At 46.5% G+C, this 21,452-nt stretch overlaps 1 protein-coding gene across 3 annotated transcripts in view; it reads left to right on the top strand.

The window, feature by feature from the left end:
* The window catches only part of COL13A1 (collagen type XIII alpha 1 chain), a 1,024,165-nt gene that overhangs the window by 353,064 nt on the left and 649,649 nt on the right, over positions 1-21,452 (top strand). For all 3 annotated transcript variants that reach the window (XM_030203528.1, XM_030203531.1, XM_030203529.1), the window contains exon 9: positions 6,761-6,796. In XM_030203528.1, the coding sequence (XP_030059388.1) occupies positions 6,761-6,796 (36 nt within the window). The remainder of the gene's footprint in view (positions 1-6,760; positions 6,797-21,452) is intronic.

Raw genomic sequence — 21,452 nt, 5'->3', positions numbered from 1 at the left:
TAAGCAGTATAACCTCAGGTTCTAGGGACTACCTTAGACTTCATCTTCCAGATTGCAAGAGAGTGCGTTATAAGTCAGTTCACTCTGCTGACTTTAGATACCAAGGTGCCAAGTGGTGGAACTCACTGCCAATGGCAATCAAAGGCAGCCTGATTACTTGGTATTTCATAAAAGACTGAAAATGCTCCTCTTTGAGAGATTTCTATCCATTGATGTCTTAGATTGCAACTGTCCATCAGTGGTCTATATTTGATATTTTGTTTATGGCTTTTTAAACCTTGGCTGTTGTTTATTTACTGTTTACAACCACAGAAGTGGAGAAACTGGATCCGCTACGAGGGGAATGCAGAGACAAGGGAGTAGCGTGATCAACAGGACACTTCCAAGTACGACCAAGGAGACGAGAGATGGAGGGGATATCATTTAATAGTGAATAAAATACAATGAATAAAACTCGACACGGCACCGTGTTTCGGCGAACAACGCCTGCCTCAGGAATCTATGGGTTAAAATAAAACACACAATTATAAGTACATAGAATCATATTAAGTAAGATAATATAAATAATAAACGTAAAAACATTACACAATGTTATGTTTTTATGTTTATTATTTTATTCACTATTGAAGGATATGCCTTCCATCTCTCGTCTCCTTGGTCGTACTTGCAAGTGTCCTGTTGATCACGCTACTCCCTTGTCTCTGCATTTATTTACTGTTAGCCACATTGAACACGAGTATGTTTGCAATAATTTGGGGTATATAAATGTCAAAAATAAATAATATGGCAGCTGAGTGAAGTGACTGAGCTAGACAAGTGGCAGGGATAAAGCACCCCAGTTTCTGCTGCAGCCCTAGTAAGTGTCAGTTACAAGCTCGTGGAACGCGCTGGGTTAAACCACATCATGTGAAGTTTGTTGAACATTGACCTTTTTCATTTGTCTTTATTTTTGTTCAGTCAGACAGCGACAGAGTCTTGTGGGGAAGTTTATAGTTTAAAATAAAAGGTGCCAGAAGGCATATTGGAACATTTCCGTCTTTTATTTCTGATTCTATTATTGCACTTCTTGTCCAAGGGAGGAGTCTGGGTGGGTTTAGAACATAATGGCATACATATGACAGAAAGCACTAGTAGACAGGCTGTTTATAGGGTAAATCCTGTTTCTTAATAGCCACACATATTTCCATGTTTCCTGTCCTGTCAAGAATGATTTAATCCTACCTGGTAAAAACCTTGGATTAGAGGCAGTTCAATCTATCTGTGTCAAACAGTCCCTGAGTTGGATATTATACTTGGGGAGCACTATCTCCCCTTACACAGAAAACAAAAATTATAAATTAAGGACCTGATATTCAGCCCTTGGCAGTCAGCAGTTTCTATGATGGCTGAATTAAGCCTAAATATTCAATGCCATGCTATGTCGGGCTCTGGCATTGAATATCCAGATAAGTGCAGTCACCCAGCAATTAACTGGGCACCAGCCTGGTTAGCTCAGCAGATAAATTTAAGGCAACCTTTTGTCCTAGCTTTATGCAGTTGGGTCCTTTTACCAAGCTGCGGTAAAAGGACCCCTGCGGTGGTGTCAGCACGCAGGTTTATTGCACGCTAAAAACTCATTTTACTGTCCTTGATAAAAAGCTTTTTTTGTTTTAAAGAAGGAAATAGCTGTGTGATAAGTTTCAGCAGAAACCTGCCTGGGCGGAGAATTCTCTAGTCCTATGGAAAAAAAAAACAGATAAAAGGGGAATAGTGGGAGAATGATCACGGTTTCCAAAGGTACCTTTTGGAATCCATGGTCATTCTATTAGCCCCCTTTTATCTGTGTGATAAATTTAACACTTGCCACGTGGCCATTTCTTGGAAGAATGCTTACTGTCTCCTATTTATGAGGTGGTAGAGTCTCTGGTGGTAACCGGGCAGTGCATGGCGCTGACCGATCACTGCTGGGCGCTCCCCCGGCACTAGAAAATACAAAAGTATTTTCTAGTGCCCTAGTTATTGTATGCCAGAAGCCGGAACTACTGCCAGGCTCCTGAGAAAGCCCGGTGGTAGGCCTGAATTGGCACTCAGTAACGCAGTGGTACAGGTACCGCTGCTTTGTAAAAAGGGCCCTAAGTTAACCAGTTAGTACACTGAATGTCACTGCTAACCACCCAAGATCTGCCCCTAGACTGTCCCAGTAGTAACCAGACGGTGCTGTGACAGTCAGAGGTGATTTTCAGTGGCACTACCCACTTAAGTGCCACTGAATATTGGCAAATGGCCAGCTCAACGGGGTTTAACCAGGCAGGAGCTTCTGCTGCCTGGTTAAACCCTTTTGAATATCAGGCCATAAGATATTTCTCATCACACATTTACTGCTTGTTTGTGGGTGTGACATGCCAAGATGCCCTGTGAACCCCTGCAGGGCCCACACTCTTTTATGTTAAGGAGATACTGCATGAGTACAGGGCTGGAGCTGGAAGAATATTGGGAATGAAATGGGAACTTCCATGAGATGTGCCAAGCTTTGAATCACAGAGATTGGCATTTTTTTAACTTAGATTTTCATTTTGAGAACGCGTGGAGGGGCATTTTTGAAAGAATGTCCAAGTCAGAATCGGGATGTCCCACTCAACGTCCAAAAAACCCCATCTATCTCATAGCCAATTTCAAACAGGAAAAATGGTGGGGTTTCTTGTTCAAAAATAAGTGAGAAAGTCCACAATGAACAGCCATTTTCCAAAATAAAATGTTCAAATTATGAACAGCGAAAAAACGAGGACATCTGTCTGGCAGCATTTGTATGAAAATGGCCACACACACATCCCTGCAGAGCAGAGGGGCAGTCTAGTGGTCAGTACAGTGGACTTTAATCCAGGGCAGCCAGGTTCATATTTCACTGCCGCTGTTATTTTCAATCGTGAGCCCTCAACAGAGGAAAATACCTACTGTACCTGATTGTACACCACCTCAGTAGCCCTCAGGCTTGTAGGTGTCTTTAATATTTAGGTACAGTAGGTATATCTCTGTTTTTGGAGGTTAAAAAGAAAAAGAGAGTTAAAGTAGGATTTGAACCTGGGTCCCCTGGTTTACAGTCTACTGTAATAACCAGTAGGCTACCCTTCAGACTGCTTGCTGCTGTGTTCAAAATGCCTACAATACCTTATGTCATCAGGGAGCCTCATTTCCCTTTCAGGGATGAGGGAGGGAGACTAACCACTGGGGGATGAAGGAGGGGTCATGCCTTAATCCCTCTAATAGTCAGCTACTCAATCAGGGCAGCTTTTTGTACCCTGGATGTGATTGAAACAAGTCTAACTTAGGGCACCCTTCTTTTTTGATTTGGATGTTTCTTCCTGCATGATTAACACTGTTGGACATCCTGTCTTTGGGCCTTCCCTAGTCCTGCCCCAAACACGCCCACATCATGCCCTTTACTATTTGGACGAATCGCAGTGTAGGACGTCCAAATTCTGCCTTTCTAAAATTGCGATTTGGATGTTTTTGGCAGATGGACCTTTTCTGGGGCATTTTGAAACCTCCATCTGCTTTGAAAATGAGTGCCATAGTGTTATAGCTTATCAGTATAAACCCAAGGTGAGAATTCAGCCATGTTGATATGTTGCCTGAAGAACTTACTTTGTTATTTTGAGGTTGATGTTCAGTCCTTAGCTTAAGCAATCGGGCAAGAGTATGTGCAGAGGTAATTGAGGATTGTTTCTGCCCTTACCTACTAGACACCAGAGATTTGTAAAGGTAGGCCTGTGAGGGAGAGGACTACAAAAGGGTAGGAGGGCTTTGGGGCGAGGAAGTCCTGGGGGGGGGGGGTAGGAGGGCTGCAGGGGGGCTGTAGGAGGTGTCATTGGAGGGCTTTGGGAGGGGGATATGTAATGGAGGATGTGCCTGCTGGGGAGGGGGCATCAGGAGTAAGGGGGATAACTAATGCTCAGCTCCTTCCAAGTGACCCAGATTGGCACTGTGGGAGATAGGATATTATGCTGGATAGGTCATGGTTTGACCCAGCAAGGCCCTTTCTCTGTTCGTAGTTTTCAGTACTGCCTGAGATACTCCCTTCCTCCTTGTCGCAAATCAGGGCAACGTGTTCAGCAGAATTCACTGATTTCCAGAAATTTGGCGTGTTCAGCAGAATTCACTGATTTCTAGAAATTTGGCAGAGACATCAGTTGAACATGACTGTGGTGGCTCTTAGAACTAGGCTGAAACAAGAAACTTATTTAACAAAAGCCAGCTTTTTAAGTGCTTACTGACCAGTGACTTAAAGGTTAAAGGTTTTGTAACACTATGACAGTTTTCTTCAGCCATCTGGTGCTGAAGATGCTAAGATGTGAGTTGAGTGGATTAGTGCTCTGTAACCTAACGAGACTTTGCCCCTCTATAAAGAAACAAGACCTTCTGTACCAGAAGATTCTGCTGAACTTACTGTTCAGAACCTTAGTTTATTTAACTGTATTTGATTGAGATGGCTCTTAGATAAGTCTGATGCTATAAGGTGAAGGAGCAGCACCAGAGCATCTGCTGTTTTCTCATCTTGTTAAATGGCACCAATTATTCTAACCACAAGAAAACAGTGAAGTTGACAAATAACACACCAACCAATGGTGTCCACCAAAGTTTTAATAATATCTTCCAAAATCTGTGCACTATCTTCTAAACAACTCGGCACGGGCTGTGTTTCAGCTGAATAGCAATTTGGCTCCTCATTTGGCTTGTATGCAGTGGAGGTATTATCGTACATGTAGGCTGCGTGTTTGTGGTACACAGTTTATCATCAACATGTTGACACAGCTCTTCCAGATTTCCTTATTGAGGATATTATCCCCCAGATTCTATATAGTGTGACTTGAGTTGCACACACAAATCCAGTTGTATTCTGGATTTGTGCACGCAGCTTAATTAGCTTAACAAGCCAATCAGTGCTGGTAATTGAACTTAAGCAATTATTGACACTAATTGGCATTAATTAGAATTTATGCACACAAATGTCTAAACATATTCTATAAAGTGATGCATGTAAATTCAAAGACGTGGATCTGAAAAGGGGGTGTAGCCATGGGAGGAGGGGCATAGGCGGGCCATGGATGTTTCTAGAATTTACGCACACTGTTATAGATTATGTCCGTTTCACACGTAATTTAGGCGTTGACATTTACACCAGGTTTTCATTGGTGTAAATGGCCATGACTAAATATACTCGCAGAAAATGGCTGTTGGGCATATTCTGTAAACTACACCTAAATTTATAAATTGTGCCTAAATTTAGATGTGGTTTATAGAATACTAGTAAAAAAGGCCCGTTTCTGGCACAAATGAATCGGGCGCTAGCAAGGTTTTCCTCGGAGTGTGTATGTTTGAGAGAGTGTATGTGAGATTGACTGTGTGTGAGAGAGAGAGTGAATGTGCGAGTGTGTGTGTGTGAGAGAGAGAGTGAGTCTGGGTGCGAGTGTGTCTGTGAGAGAGAGTGTGTTTCACACAGATACAGTGTGTGTGAGAGAGAGTGTGTGTGAGACACAGACTCTCTTTGAGACTGAGTGTATGAGACCAAGGGAGTGTGTGAGTGACTGTGTGACACATAGAGAGTGAATGTGGTACAGGGTGAGACATAGATTGTGTGAGAGTCAGTGTGTGAGAGTGAGAAAGAGAAAGACATTGACTGTGAGAGAGAGAGTGTGTGTGTGACAGAGATACCTCCCCCCTCCCTTCCTCTGTCTGGTGTCAGGCCCCCCCTCCTCTCTCTCTGGTGTCTGAGCGTTACTGTGCAGGACACTGAGCTCTGGCTGTGCTTCAAGGAACTGACCAATCCTATTTAATAGAATGCACCTCCAACATTCTGAAGCCGAGAAACCTCGTGTGGTTGGTCACTTCTGCTTGTGACGAACACGGAAGTACGTGATGTCAATTCAGGAGATGGATACAGAGAGCAGGAATGCCTCAGCCATGCAGTCAGCTTCAGAATGTTGGAGGTGCGTTTTATTATATAGGACGCCTAGGCATATTTTTTTTCAGCGACAATGTTTAGGCGTGATATATAGAATCTAATGAATTATTTGCTTTGAACAATCTCAGACTCCAGATGCAGGCTATTCAGCTAAAACATGGCCCATGTCGAGTCATTTAGAACAGTGTTTCCTGTCCTGGAGTACCCCTTGCCAGTCAGGTTTTCAGGATATCCACAATGTATGTGCCTGAAAGAGATTTGCATATAATGGAGGGAATGTATGCAAATCAAGTTCATGCATATTCATTGTGAATGTCCTGAAAACCTGACTGGCAAGGGGTACTCCAGGACTGGACCTGGGAAACACTGGTTTAGAAATTATTGTACAGATTTTGGAAGATATTATTAAAGCTGTAGTGGACACCATTGGTTGGTGTGTTATTCATCAACTCCTGTTTTCTTGTGTTTTGCCTTGTAGTGTGGAATATTATTCTCCTGTTTCTTGTTTACCAACAAGCTCATTTTCAAAGCACTTAGCCTCCCAAAGTTCCATAGAAACCTATGGAACTTAGCCTCCCAAAGTGCTTTGAAAATATGCCTCCAAGTATTCTAAGATACCTCAAGTAGCTATCTCCCCTCTTAAACAGTAAAAGAGCATTTGGGGCACATGAAAATTTCACCAGTCTGGTTTGATGAAAGAAGAAGAGAAATAATTAACATGATGGTTGTGACAATACAGAATAGTTTTTGAGTGTATCACCACTATAACTTGGAAAAGTAATATGACTGCTGCTAACTTCTTTTTCTCTGTCCTATTTTCAGGGTCAGCCTGGAACTAGAGGATTTCCTGGATTTCCGGTGAGTCATTAACATATGCACAATATGAATATCTGTATTATGCAGTAGCGTGGGAGACGTTGATGCCCATAGGGGAGAAGTCTTTTCCAAATTCCGTAGCGGATTCCCTCTCTTAAGCTGATCAGTTGCTTCATAAGTCAAAACTTTCTGACACCAATGGAACCTAAACATAAATTGATCCATATAGTTTGTGGTTGCAGTACACAAAAATGCATAATTTAGATACTGGGAAGCATACAGATAATTTGATTAAAACAAAATTGAAACTTTTGACCAGTAACACCATCATAAATGTTTCAGCTTTTCAGTGGCGTCGCAAGGGCAGCTGACACCCGGGGCGGACCCCCCCCCCCCCCCCGGGTGCAGCGCGACGCACCCTCCCCCCTCCATAGCGCAACCCCCCCTCCCCCCCCCCGTGAGAACATACCTGGAAAGCGGTGAGGGGCAGGGCGGGAGAGCCAATCCGCCGAGTGCACGCCGCTGGGGGGTGTCGGCGCCTCGCTGGTTCCTTGCTCTCTCTGCCCCGGAACAGGAAGTAACCTGTTCCAAGGCACAGAGAGCAAGGAACCAGCGAGGCGCCGACACCCCCCAGCGGGACCGCCCCTCCCCCTTCCTACGCCACTGCAGCTTTTGTAATACAGAAACTGAGTGTATAACAGCAGTTAATCTGTCTTTCTACTGCAACATCACAGATGCTTCATGATATCTAGCTTCACACTTTGTTTTTTCTACCACTTAGGATCATCTGTGCTATCCCTGTATTTCTTGAATTCTGTTCAATATTTTGCTCAATATTCTGTTCAATATTCTGTTCAATATTTTCCATACATCCTTATTGTTCTTACTCTCCATTTGCTTTTTCCACATAAGTGTTCAGACCCCACATCCAGCCCATACATAGGGAAGGTAATGCATTTAGGGGGTCTTTTACTAAGTGACGGTAAGCCCAACGCAGGCTTACCGCTCGCTATTCTGGAACTACTGCGGGCTACTGCAGGAGCACGGCAGTAGTTCCCACCCCCAGTGTGCGCCATTTCCGGTGCTATAAAAATATTTTTTATTTTTGTAGCGCCAGGTGCTTACTCAGCAGTAATTTCACATTGCTGCACACTGCCCAGTTGCCACTGAGTTAGCGCAGGAGCCCTTACTTCCATCTCAGTGGGTGGCAGTAAGTGCTCCCCCCTGAAATGGCTGAGTGGTAAGTGGTTCACCGTATGGCCATTTCTTAAAAAAAAAAAAAAAAAAAGACAGCCTATTACCTGCTGTGGTAAAAGGGGGCCTCAGTGCATCAAAATCACACGCTGATGCTAGCGCAGGCCCCATTTTACAGCATCTTAGTAAAAGGACCCCTAAAACAATTGTATGGTAAAATGGAGACTGTCCTACTTAGAACTGAGTTAGAGCTGGGTAGTAGGCCTATGCCATCAGGAGTCAATTTAATTTGTCTCAGTTTTCCTCCATTCTGTTCATGAGCTTATAGCCAATTTTAACTTCCTTTCCAAGGGAAGTGGCATATGCAACCACCCTGTGTGTGTATATTTTTCTGTTTATTTGCCTTTCTGCCTAACCTCATAACTTTGGTATTCTGGGGTCAACAGAGCCACTCCATTATTATGAAAGCTGCACTGGCTGCCCATTAAAGCCAGGATTATTTTTGAATTATATATTTTTGACACCGGATTACATGCAGCCCTTAATAACTATTCCCCTACACAATATGGTTCTAAGGACTACCTTAGATTTTATCGTCCAGATTGCAACAGAGTGCGTTATAAATCAGTTCACTCCGCAGACTGCCAATGGCAATCAAGGCGATAGCATAGCCAAGGGTGGGCCTGAGTGGGCCCAGGCCCACCCAGTAGCAGCACACGTATGATGATGCTGGCAGGGATTCCCAAGCCCCACCAGCCAAAAACTCCCAACAACTGTCCCTCCTGCATACCTTGTAAATAGCAGATCTTCGCCTGCATCGAGCAGCAACTGATACATGCTGTGGGGCCAACATGAGCAGTGTGTATTGGTTGCTGCTTGCTGCTGGTGAAAATCTGCTATTAAAAGGTATGTGTGTGGGGGTGGGTGTCTGGCTACGCCCCTGAATCAAGGGTCAGCCTGATCACTTGGAATTTCGCAAAAGACTGAAAACTTTCCTCTTTGAGAGATTCCTACCTATTGATGGAGTGTGTTAGATTATAACTGGCCATCAGTGGTTTACTATTTAGTTCTTATCTGTGCTACTCTGCTGTTAACTTGATAAAATCTTTCCTGTTGTTTTATTTATTGTAAGCCACACTGAACTCCAGTGCGTTCGGGATAATGTGGGGTATAAATCTAAAAATAAATACATAAATTTAACTGGCCAGAAACGGCTCCTGGCCAGCACAAAGTCTTGTTTGGGTCTAACCATTTTCAGCGGCACTTAACTGGTTAGGGGGGGCATTCAGGGGGTGGAGTCAGCACTTGGCTAGTTAAATGCCGATATTCAGCACTCAACCGGCCAAGTTCACCGCATAAATAACACTACATAAAAGTCAGTACTTTCTTTATGTGGTGCCTCATAACCAGTTAAGTGTGGAATATTGTACTTCACTGGCTATGTTTTAGCCAGCTCCGCAAACCCGGAAATTCACTGCCAAAACCTGGACATAGCCTTGCATTCAATTTCCGGACATAACATCGGTGGCTGAATATCGACCCCTCTGTGACCTTTTGACACCAAAGCTTCAGGACATGTCAAGGGAGTCTTGAAGGATCATGAAAGAAGTATTGTTGTTTGGAGGGAAGTCTCATAGAAGCTGACCCTTGAACAAACATGCGCATTAGTTCTGAGTAGAAAATATGGTTTTGTTACACAGACTGAAACTAGAAGGTCATTGATACAAAGAAACATAGGGACCCTTTTAAAAAGCCGCGGGAGGGCTAATGCGGAGGTAGCGCATTCCAAATCGGCACTATCTCCGGGGTAGTGCATGCGCCCGGCAGTAATTCTGGTTTGGCACACGCTAAATCCTGCGGTAGAAAATATTTTTCTATTTTCTACCGCGGGGGCATTCCCGGCAGTAATCGGCAGCGCGGCCATGTTGGCACACATTGCATGGTTACCGCACAGGTAGCACATTAGTCCTTACCACTAGGTCAGTGGCTGGTGGTAAGGGTTCATGCCGTAAATAGATGCATGGCCCATTAAAAAATGGCCTTTTCCCCAGCCATGGTGAAAAGTGGCCCAGCGCATGCCAGAAAGAGGTGCCACCACAGGCCGCTTTTTACCAAGGCTTTGTAAAAGGACCCCTAAATTAGGATTGACTCTACTTCTCCTTAACAACTGGGACTTTGTGGCAGAAAATTGCTAACTAACAATATGGAAGATGTCACAAAAGAACAGGTGGAAAAAGCATGTGGAACATGGCTTATGGAATTCTTTCCAGCTCCTCCATGTATGTGAGAGAGAGTGTGCGTGTTCCTATCAGCATACATGTATGTGTAGCTGTATTGTCTGTGTGTTTCTTTGATTTAGAGCAGGGATGAGGGAACATTTGGGAGTGAGTGTAATGTTGGGGTTGGTAGGTGTAGGTTGATGTTTGGCATTCTAGGGGTAGTTTTGGAGTTTTGTTTTCAGAGTAGTTGTGAGGGATTGTTTTTTTTGGGGGGGTGGGGTAGTTGGGGATGATGGGGTAGTTGTAGGGGTTATTTTTAGGGGGTGTGAATAGGGGTGATAGGATAGTTGGAGAGTGATGGGGTGTTGAGAAGTTTGGAGGGAGGTTATGTGATAGTTGTAGTGGCTTTGGGGCATGGGGAAGCTGGGGAAGTTGTGGAGGTGGTTGCGAGGTAAGGGTGATTGTGGGTGATAAGGTAATTGGGATTGTTTTAGGGTGATGGGGTATCTCTGGAGGTGGTTATGGGGTTGATGGTAGTTGGTGGGTGATGGGGTGGTTGTGGGGCTTAGTTTTGGAGGGGGGGGGGTAGAAAAGTAGAAGGCAGCTGGAAAGGAGCAATTCGCTAACTGCTTTGTTTCACTGTATCTAAGTTTCTGCACTGCAGAAGCTAGAACTCCTTCTCTCACAGAAATCCATTGGGCCATGTTTGGGGAGAGTTTATTTCTCTGGAACTTGAAGTCTCCTCTGCCCCATTTTCGAACCTTTTTTTCCCACATGCCAATTTTGGTCTTGTTCTGGTAAATGTTCAAAGAGTTATTTTGCCCCCAAATAGACAGACATTTTCAGTCCTCTATGTATAATTCTTTACAACTTTCCTTAGGTTAGAAAAATAAGAAGCCCTTGTTTTTTTTAAAGACTTCTGCACTAAAATGTCTGTTTTTGAACTTCTAAACAAAAAAAACCAAAAAGGCACACAACTGCTGACAAAACAGTAGATAAAAAACAACAAAGCAGTGGAATCAAATGCATCTAGTTCCATTTATCTGCTACTTCCAACTAATGCATATCAGTTCAGTTGGAAGTAGCAGATAAATGGAACTAGATTTTTGGAACTACTAGTGTGTATGATATATTTACATACACTTTTGATAGTTTGTACCCCTGACGCAGCCTGAGGGCGAAACGTGGCCACGTCGGGTATTGTTCCAATAAATGCATTTGATTCCACTGCTTTGTTGTTTTTTATCTACTGTTTTTGAACTTCTGCCTTACAATTGCAAAAGTCAGTCAGTTGGAGCAAATTCTATTCACACAGGGTTAGGTAGGAGCTGGCTAACAATAGTACAGTTTGAAGTGGTGTAGAAATACATTTTTGAGCAAAGGGAGAAGGAAACTTGGAACAAGGACAATGGATGTGTGGTACGAGTAGCAGAAGCACACTGCTTACTCTGGAAAGTGTCTGAACTACAGAATGACGCAGGGATGGGGACGGGGACAGAGCTTGCAGGGAAGGGGCGGGGACAGATCCCACGGGGACGGAGGCAGATCCCACAGAGACGGGGTGAGGATGGGGACAGGGCCCATAGGGACGGGGACAAACTTTGTCCCCATGTCATTTTTTACTTTGAAGCCTGTTAATGAACTGGACTGTTGTTTATGTTTGAGTGATGCAGACAATGATATTTTGATTTTTTTGGAAAAACAAGCAATCATGCTGACCACAACTAGCAAAATTTGCATGGGGGATCCTGTACATCCTGCTACCAGCACATCTTAACATAGTAACATAGTAGATGACTGCAGAAAAAGACCTGCACGGTCCATCCAGTCTGCCCAACAAGATAACTCATATGTGCTACTTTTTGTGTATACCCTACTTTGATTTGTACCTGTGTTCTTCAGGGCACAGACCGTATAAGTCTGCCCAGCACTATCCCTGCCTCCCACCACCGGCTCTGGCACAGACCGTATAAGTCTGCCCAGCACTATCCCTGCCTCCCAACCACCAGTCTTCTAAGAAGACATCTTCTATTACAGGAAGGACTACAGGAGAGCTAGACTGAATCCTGAGATTGTTGATGACTTCTTCATCCACAGATTAAAAAAACAAAACAGTGCTTCTAGGGCATATTGTCCCCTGGACAGTTTAACAGGGTGGATTAGGATTCCTTGGGGTAGTAGAAATCAGCTATTGTTGGGATTGGAAGGGTAGAGGGTGGTGGTGAGGAGGGTTATTATAGCTGTTCGCTGTTATTATTGTTTTCTATTTGTAATTTATACACAATAGTTGCACAGCATATTGTTTCTTTTTGTACTTTAATAAAAAGATTTAAATATAAAATCAAAATTGTTCAAGGCTTTTGCAGAAGTGGACAGAGCATATAGGGACGGGGACAGAACAGAACCTGCAGGGATGGGGCGGGGATGGAGACAGAACCTGCGGGGATGGGATGGGGATAGAAACAGAACTTACAGGGGCAGGATGGGGACAAACTTTGTCCCCGTGTCATTCTCTAGTCTGAACTCATTCTACAGTCTCCCTCTAATGGCATTTCCAGTTTGTTTGGTGGATGTCAAGTCTCTCACCTGTCCTGTACAGTGATTGTGAAAGTCCCATGTGCTGTGTGTTTACAGGAACCTCAACAGTATTTGGTGTAGCTCATCCAGATAACCACTGAGGGTGGGAGAAAAGCAGGTAAATGGGGAAGGGCTTAGGGAGAATGAGTGGGACATCTCACTTCTACAACTTCTTTTCACATTACCCCCCTCTCCCATAGCCGTACTTGGAAATTTCAGATCAAATGATTATTGGTCTAATTCTGGGTTTTTGTATTCTATTCTATTGTTATTTGTAATTCCCTGTTGTATGTTACTGGCTAATCTTGACTGTAACCTGCTCCAAACCGATATTGTGGTGTGAGCAGAATAGAAATTCTGGATAATGTAATGTTATAATCTCTGATTCAGGTACATTACAGATCATCCACAGAACATCCAAAATAGGTGCTGTTGAGCTTGTGGTAAAAACACAGAACCTAAAGACTGAAACAGTACTACAGTGGAGGAGTGGCCTAGTGGTTAGGGTGGTGGACTTTGGTCCCTGGGGAACTGAGGAACTGAGTTTGATTCCCGGCACAGGCAGCTCCTTGTGACTCTGGGCAAGTCACTTAACCCTCCATTGCCTGCCACATTGAGCCTGCCATGAGTGGGAAAGCGTGGGGTAGAAATGAAAATAAATAAAATACTAGTTGCACACGTACAGTTCAAGAATTAGCCTGACTGTATCATCAGGGTTCTAAGGTGCCCTTTTACTAAGCCATGTAAGCACCTACGCGCACCCAACGCATGGCAATTCCAGGTTACCGCCCGGCTACTACGTGGCCCATGAGATAATTTCATTTTTTACGCACGCCCGAAAATATTTTTTTCCTTGTCATCAAGCAGATGCAGCCATTACAGATAGGTTGTGTCCATCAACCAGCAGAGGGAGATAGAGAGCACACTTTTTTCAGTGCCTCATACCAGCTTGCTCCACTGCCTCTCCTTCAGTAATCTCTATCTCCCCTAAGCAGAGTGGTTGTAGCATCTTCGAGCTCCATCACAAATCTGCCTGGAGGTGGCTCCTGGCTTGCCAGTTGTTAGCCGGGGTGTTGGAGGCTATAGCAGCTTCACTTTAAAGGCACATAGGTTCGCCCTTTCCCTGCCTTACCCATACCTCCGTGGATGTGGACACATTGGTTAGCTTTCCCTGTCCTTCCCCACCAACAGTGGATGCAGGCACATAGGTTCGCCCTTTCCCTACCTTTCCCACTCACCTGAGCCTCCAGAGTTCTATTTACCTCTGCTTTCCTCACAGCATTAAAAAAAAAAGGAACAGAGGTTTTTCCTTGCCTTTTTCTGTGGGACCGGAGCTGTGATACTCGGTCCAGTGAGGTAAGAGTGTTTTCTGACTTCTCCGGGGTGGGCCAGCGATCGGGGCGATTTTGGCGCGAACCGCCATTTTGAATTTTACCGCCGTTTTCGGCGATGGCTGCAGAGAATGTAAAGCGCTGTTCCAAGTGTGGCAAGCGCAGATCAGCAGCGGGGCTCTGTAAATCGTGCTGTACAGACGTTAGAGCCGGCCCGAGCATGGCGAGTGATGATTCTTCGCGCTCTGAGCTGGCAGCGGACGCCATTTTGAATTTACCACATGGCGCGACCTCCGCTGAGTCGGAGAGTCCTGAGCCCGGGGGGAGGCCTCAGAGTGAGGCTGATTTGAGAGCTACTAGCCTCGGCAGAGATCCGGGTGCCCAGGGTGAGTTTTTCTCCCCTGATTTTGTCTTATTAATGCATAAAGCATACATGCTTAAAAGAGCTCTCCCACAAAGCCCTGCAGGGGCCTCGTCTAATGCCCCCCCCCCCCCCCCGGTGGATTCTAGCCTGGGTATGCCCTCTGAGGCGTTATTCCCTGATAATTGTCAGAATATGAAGCGCAGAAGGGCTCATTCCCCTTCAGAGAGTGCTGCACCTCCATTTCCCCCCCCCCTCCCCGTGGTCGGGCTGTGAGGATTCAGAGGACTCTGGCAGGCCTTCATGGTCTGAGGAGCCAGAGTCTGGTGCAGAAGTGACTCAGGATCTAGACGATCCCTCCGTGGTGAGGATTTTCCACCGTGATGAGCTGCCAGCGCTTATTTCTGATACCCTGCAGGCTCTCTCTATTGAGGACCCTGACAGTGGCTCAGCCTCCTCTGTGAATCCTAGGATGGCTAGTACCAAAAAGTCTGCTCGAGCCTTTCCTTTGCATGACTCCATCCAAGAGCTTATTTTGGCTCAATGGGCTGACCCCGAGGGACCGTTGAAAGTTTCCAGGGCTATGGGGCAATTATACCCTCTGAGTGAGGAGCATATGGCTCGCTTTGCTATGCCTAAAATGGATGCCCTAGTCACAGCTGTGACAAAGAGAACTACCCTCCCTGTTGAAGGAGGTGTTGCCCTGAAGGATATTCAAGACCGTAGACTGGAATCAGCACTTAAACGGTCATTTGAACTTGCAGGTCTCACTATTCGGGCATCTGCATGCAGTTGTTATGCTGCTAGAGCCTGCCTGGCTTGGTTGCAACAGGCAGTGGAACAGCCCGGTGATAGAGCGGAGCCCTTTTCAGATGTGGCTCCGCGGATGGAGTCGGCCTTGTCCTTTCTTGCTGACGCCCTTTATGATAAACACATGGCAGTAGCGGTGGCGGCTCGCCGTCTTCTTTGGCTACGGCATTGGGCGGCGGACATGGCCTCTAAGCAAAGGTTGGTGAAGTTGCCCTTTCAAGGCCTTCTCCTGTTTGGTGAGGAGTTGGAGAAAATTGTGAAGGGCCTGAGTGAGGCTAAACCCCAGCGCTTGCCCGAAGATAGGCCTAAGGGTGCGGCAGTCCACTCCTCTTATAGACCTCGCTTCCGTGAAGCTCGAAGGTACCGCCCGGGGCGTTCTGCTGGGTTCACTTCTCGTGCCCGTTTTCAGCAGAGGAACTCCTTTCGCTCGGACAAACGTTCCGCAGCCGCTGGCTCAAGGCCTGGAGTTCAGGGGCGACCCTCTCAATGATGGTGCGCCGGCCCTCTCCTCGAGTCCTGTCATCGGAGGACGTCTTTCCCTCTTTGCCGAGGAGTGGGCCAACATTTCCTCAGATCAGTGGGTCTTGGACCTGATCAGAGATGGTTACAGAATAGAATTCCACGCCCCTGTAAGAGACTTGTTTGTGGAGTCCCGATGCGGTTCTGCCGCCAAACGGACGGCGGTAGAAGAGACTTTGCAAGGTCTGATTCAGATAGGGGCCGTGTCCCCGGTACCTCCCGCCGAACACAGCTGCAGCCGCTACTCCATCTACTTTGTGGTGCCGCGAAAAGGAGGGTCTTTTCGCCCTATTCTGGACTTAAAAGAATTAAACAAGTCCCTGAGAGTGCGGCATTTTCACATGGAAACCCTGCGCTCCGTCATTGAGGCGGTACAGCCAGGAGAGTTTCTCACGTCTCTGGACCTGAAAGAAGCTTACTTGCACATTCCAATTTGGCCCCCGCACCAGAAGTTTCTGAGGTTTGCGGTGATGGGAAAGCATTTCCAGTACTGGGCCTTGCCTTTTGGCCTCGCCACAGCTCCCCGCACCTTTTCGAAGGTTATGGTGGTAGTAGCTGCCTTTCTAAGGCGAGAGGGTATTCGGGTTCACCCGTACCTGGACGACTGGCTCATTCGAGCCAACTCTGCTGCAGAGAGTCAGCATTTCACAGCCAGAGTGGTCTCAGTACTTCAATCTCTGGGCTGGGTCGTCAATTTGGCCAAAAGTCAACTGACCCCCTCGCAGTCTCTAGAATATGTGGGGGCCAGGTTCGACACAGTCTCGGGGTATGTGTACCTACCCGAGCAAAGGCGGTGCAAGCTTCAGAATCAGGTCCGTCTGCTCCTGAGGATGCCCCGCCCGCGAGCTTGGGACATTGTCCAGCTGCTTGGATCGATGACAGCCACCATGGAACTGGTGCCCTGGGCGAGAGCGCACCTCAGACCTCTACAGTATACTCTACTCCAAGGATGGTCTCCAGTATCTCAGGAATATCAATGCAGACTCTCTTGGCTCCCTGCGGCCCGACTCAGCATGGAGTGGTGGCTCTCAGACAGCATGCTGCGTCGAGGAATGCCGCTGGCGCTCCCCGATTGGTGCCTAGTGGTGACAGATGCCAGCCTAAAAGGCTGGGGCGCACATTGCAAGGGGAAGCATGCCCAGGGTCTATGGACACCCGAGGAGTCGGAGTGGTCCATCAACCGCCTAGAGTTGAAAGCGGTGTTTCAGACGCTTCTGGCCTTTCAAGTGACCCTGGAAGGATTGGCTGTCAGAGTGATGTCGGACAACACGACAGCAGTGGCCTACATAAATCGACAAGGCGGCACTCAGTGCAGAGCTCTAGCCGCGCAGGCCGAACAAATTTGCCACTGGGCCGAGCTGCATCTACAGTTTCTGTCAGCAGCTCATATTGCAGGTCAGAGCAACGTGCAAGCCGATTATCTAAGCAGGTATCAGATCGATCCAGCGGAGTGGGAACTTGCAGACGAAGTATTCCTGCAGATATGTGCCAAGTGGGGCAAGCCCATGATGGATCTAATGGCAACAAGCACCAATGCCAAAGTCCCGTGCTTCTTCAGCAGACGGAGAGATCCTCGCTCAGCGGGGTTGGATGCCTTGGCTCAACCCTGGCCTCCGGACCTACTGTATGTGTTCCCTCCGTGGCCCTTGATAGGGCGAGTGCTCCTGCGGATTCGGCTGCATCCAGGAGAAGTGGTTCTTGTCGCCCCGGATTGGCCCAGGAGGCCTTGGTATGCGGACCTCCGACAGATGCTTGTAGAGGATCCCCTTCAGTTACCTCTGGTTCCCAACCTGTTGTCACAGGGTCCGGTGACCATGGAGGACGCCGGCCGATTTGGTCTTATGGCCTGGTGATTGAGAGGGCGCAATTGAGAGACAAAGGCTATTCCAATAAAGTAATTACCACTCTCTCCTGCAAGCCCGCAAGCGTTCCACTTCCGAGGCTTATGCCAGGATTTGGCGCCAGTTTGAAGTCTGGTGTGCTTCTAAAGAGATCACACCCCTGCGGGCTCCTGTCTCGCCGAATCTGGACTTTTTGCAGGATGGTGTACAAAAAGGCTTGGCCTATAATTCCCTGTGGGTGCAAGTGGCAGCGTTGGCCTCCCTGCGTGGCAAGGTTGAAGGCGTGTCTTTAGCTGCTCATCCAGATGTGGCACGGTTTCTTAGAGGGGTGCTTCGGCTCCGTCCTCCCGTGCGTGCACCTTGTCCAGCGTGGAACCTGGGGCTAGTGCTGAAAGCCCTTCAGGGTGCTCCCTTTGAACCGCTTTGGCGTGCTTCAGAGAAAGATTTGACACTGAAGGCCGTCTTTTTAGTGGCCATTACTTCGGCGAGACGGGTGTCAGAGCTCCAGGCGCTGTCCTGTAGAGACCCTTTTCTGCAGTTTTCGGAGTCCGGGGTCACGGTTCGGACCATGCCTTCCTTCTTGCCTAAGGTGGTTTCAGCATTTCACCTAAACCAACCTATTTTCTTGCCCTCCTTTGTCAAGGAGGAGTTTCCAGAATCTTTTGGGCAGTTGCACCTGTTGGACGTGCGCAGGACTCTGCTGCAGTATCTGCGAGTTACTAACTCTTTCAGGACCTCTGATCATCTGTTTGTTTTGCTATCAGGGCCATGCAGAGGGTCTCCAGCGTCTAAAGCCACTATTGCCCGCTGGCTTAAAGAATCTATCTTTTCAGCTTATTTGCTTGCCGGCCGGCCTCCACCTGATGTCTTTAAGGCGCATTCCACTAGAGGAATTTCCTCTTCTTGGGCTGAAACTGGAGCACTCTCTCTTCAAGAGATTTGTAGTGCAGCAGCATGGGCTTCTAAGCTCTCTTTTGCCCGACATTACAGGCTGGATGTGGCTGCCAGGAGGGATGCACATTTTGGAGCGCAAGTGCTGGCGCGTGGTGTGGCTTGTTACCGCCCTATCTAGGGATTGCTTTGATACTTCCCATACGTAATGGCTGCATCTGCTTGATGACAAGGAAGAGAAAATTAGGTTCTTAACGTAATAATTTTCTTTCCTTTAGTATGGTTTTAAAGGTACCTTTCAGTATACAAGAACGTAAGACCTTTGAAGTCAGAATGATTGAATATTTTAACACCCAACAGAAAGGACTTAACAAGGATCTGGGGTTCCTAACCCATTATAAACCATAAAGCTGTATGTCTCTGTTGATCACCCCACCCCTCACCTATCCACACCCATCCTGTTAGAATATCAATGATATGCTTTGATGTCCCCATGCATACCTCCGACCCACCCCCATCCTCCCACCGTCAGACTGTCATAGTAATGCTTGAATGTTTTCACTTATATACACTGTCAGCTAGCACATTTGCTTATTTCCGATCTGACGAAGAAGGGCAACCTTCGAAAGCTAATCAAGAAATGTATTAAGTTATGTCCAATAAAAAAAGGTATCATCTTATTTTCTTTTCTATGTTTTATTTTGTTTGATTTCTATTGATAACCTTAAGAGTGGACTAACACGGCTACCACACTCCTCACTTCATTCATCAATCAATCAAAAATTGAGATATCTACAGTTTGACCATGCAGTAGAATTGTCTAAGGAGGAAAAGCCTCAAATAAAGGTTAGGACACTACGTAGTTAATATGATAATTAACTTGAGGGAGGCCAACACATTCATCACCGGCTGAATATTTAACCATTTCTTTGACCTCATGTGCAACTTTCTTTAAATCAATCACCTTACTTTCTAACTCATCCTACTTTCTTACCTATCTATATGTTACATCTTTGCTTTACCCTTCACTATCAATTATCCTGTATAATAAAACGCACCTCCAACATTCTGAAGCTGAGAAAATGAAGCCTTCAAGCCTTGAAACATTCCTGCAACATTCCAGAACTACATGCTGTCAATTGAGGAGATGGAGCCTTACAGAGCGCACGAATGCTTCAAGACTTGAAGGCTTCTCTTTCTCACACACACACACACACACACACACACACACACACACACACACACACACACTCACTCACTCTCTGTCTCTCACACACTCTCTCTCTCTGACACAAACACACACACACACACACTGTCTGTCTCTCTCTCTCACTCATTCTCTCTCACATACACACTCCATCTCTCACCCACACACTCTCAAGCATACACACTCCGAGGAAAGGGGGGCATGGAACACGCTAGGGTGGAGAGGGAGGGGGGCATGGAACTTGGAGGGAAGGGGGGCCAAGAACTCGGAGGGGAGGAGAGAGAGGGAGAGGAGAGGGAGGGAGGGAGGGGGGCCTGCACCTTGGACAGAAGGGGGACCTGGAACTCGGAGGGGAGGAGAGGGAGGGAGGGAAGGATGAGGTCCTGGAACTCAGAGCCCCACACACACACACACTCACTCTCTGTTTCTCACATACACTCTCTCACACACTGTATCTCTCACACACACTCACTCTCACACACACACTCTCTCTCTCTCTGACACAAACACACACACACTCTCCCTCACTCATTCTCTCTCTTACTCACACACACACTTCATCTCTCACACACACTTTTTCACACACTCCGAGGAAAACCTTGCTAGCGCCCGTTTCATTTGTGTCAGAAACGGGCCTGTTTTATTAGTAACTAGTAAAAATGGCCCGTTTCTGGCGGCGATGAAACGGGCACTAGCGGGCAGAGGACTCCCTTCCCCTCCCCTTACGCGTGTCTCCCTGGTGGTCTAGAGGTACCTGTTCGGTGGGGGCAGGAAAGAAAGAGTCCCCTCTTTCCTGGCCGTAGCGGTGGTGGTAGCATCCTTGCTACATCGTGTGGGAGTCCGGCTCTCGGCGTTTCAAAATGGCCACCAAGAGTTGAAGTCTCGCGATGCAGCTTGAACTCTCGGCGGCCATTTTGAAACGCTCTGCGTGTTTCCCTACTGCTCCCCATGCGTTAATTAGCGTTGTTTTCGTGTTGCGCCCTCGACGTCATCACGTGTGACGCGAGGGCGGGGCATGAAGATGTTGTGTGGCTTCACCACCATGAAACCACGAACCTGTGTGTGAGTGACTTCAGTGATGTCAGTGTCCTCAGAACGTCGAGGCTGCGTTTTATTATAGTAGATGTTCATATTGTTCTATTACATATTGTGTTGACATTGTAAATAGTATACCATGCCATACTTTGTATAGTTTTGAATATTTTTACTGCTGTAATTGTCTATTGCTCATGTTTGATCTATTCTTACTGTACACCGCCGTGAGTGAATTCCTTCAAAAAGGCGGTAAATAAATCCAAATAAATAAATGAATAACGCGCCTTAGTAAACATACCCTTTAGTTTCCCAGGATGTTTAGAGACTGTTGAATAGAACCTGTCATACATACCCAGTATTTTAAAAGATAAAAAAAATGTTGAAACACGGAACCAAATAAATAATGCTGATCAGAGCACAATACCTGAAGTGTACCATCCTGCTTATAATCGAACGAGAAAAACGCCCAAGAGCCGACCTAAATCGGGAGATGGACGTTAATCTCACAAAAACGAGTAAATCCATATAATCGAAAGCAATGTTTCAGTGCGTCCGTGTCGCTCGTACGTGGACGTAAAAACGCCCAAATAAGAGGCGTGTCGGGGGCGTGTTAGGGGCGGTGATACGACGTGGACGGGTACAACGTATAATGAATAGCGAAAGGGCTCTGGTTGAGCGGGAAGATGGGCGTAATATGATGGACCCGAAATAAA

The sequence above is a fragment of the Microcaecilia unicolor genome, chromosome 5, assembly GCF_901765095.1.
Source record: "Microcaecilia unicolor chromosome 5, aMicUni1.1, whole genome shotgun sequence".
Classification (NCBI taxonomy): domain Eukaryota; kingdom Metazoa; phylum Chordata; class Amphibia; order Gymnophiona; family Siphonopidae; genus Microcaecilia; species Microcaecilia unicolor.
Note: the sequence above shows the minus strand (reverse complement) of the source record. Positions and strands in the feature narration are given on the sequence as shown.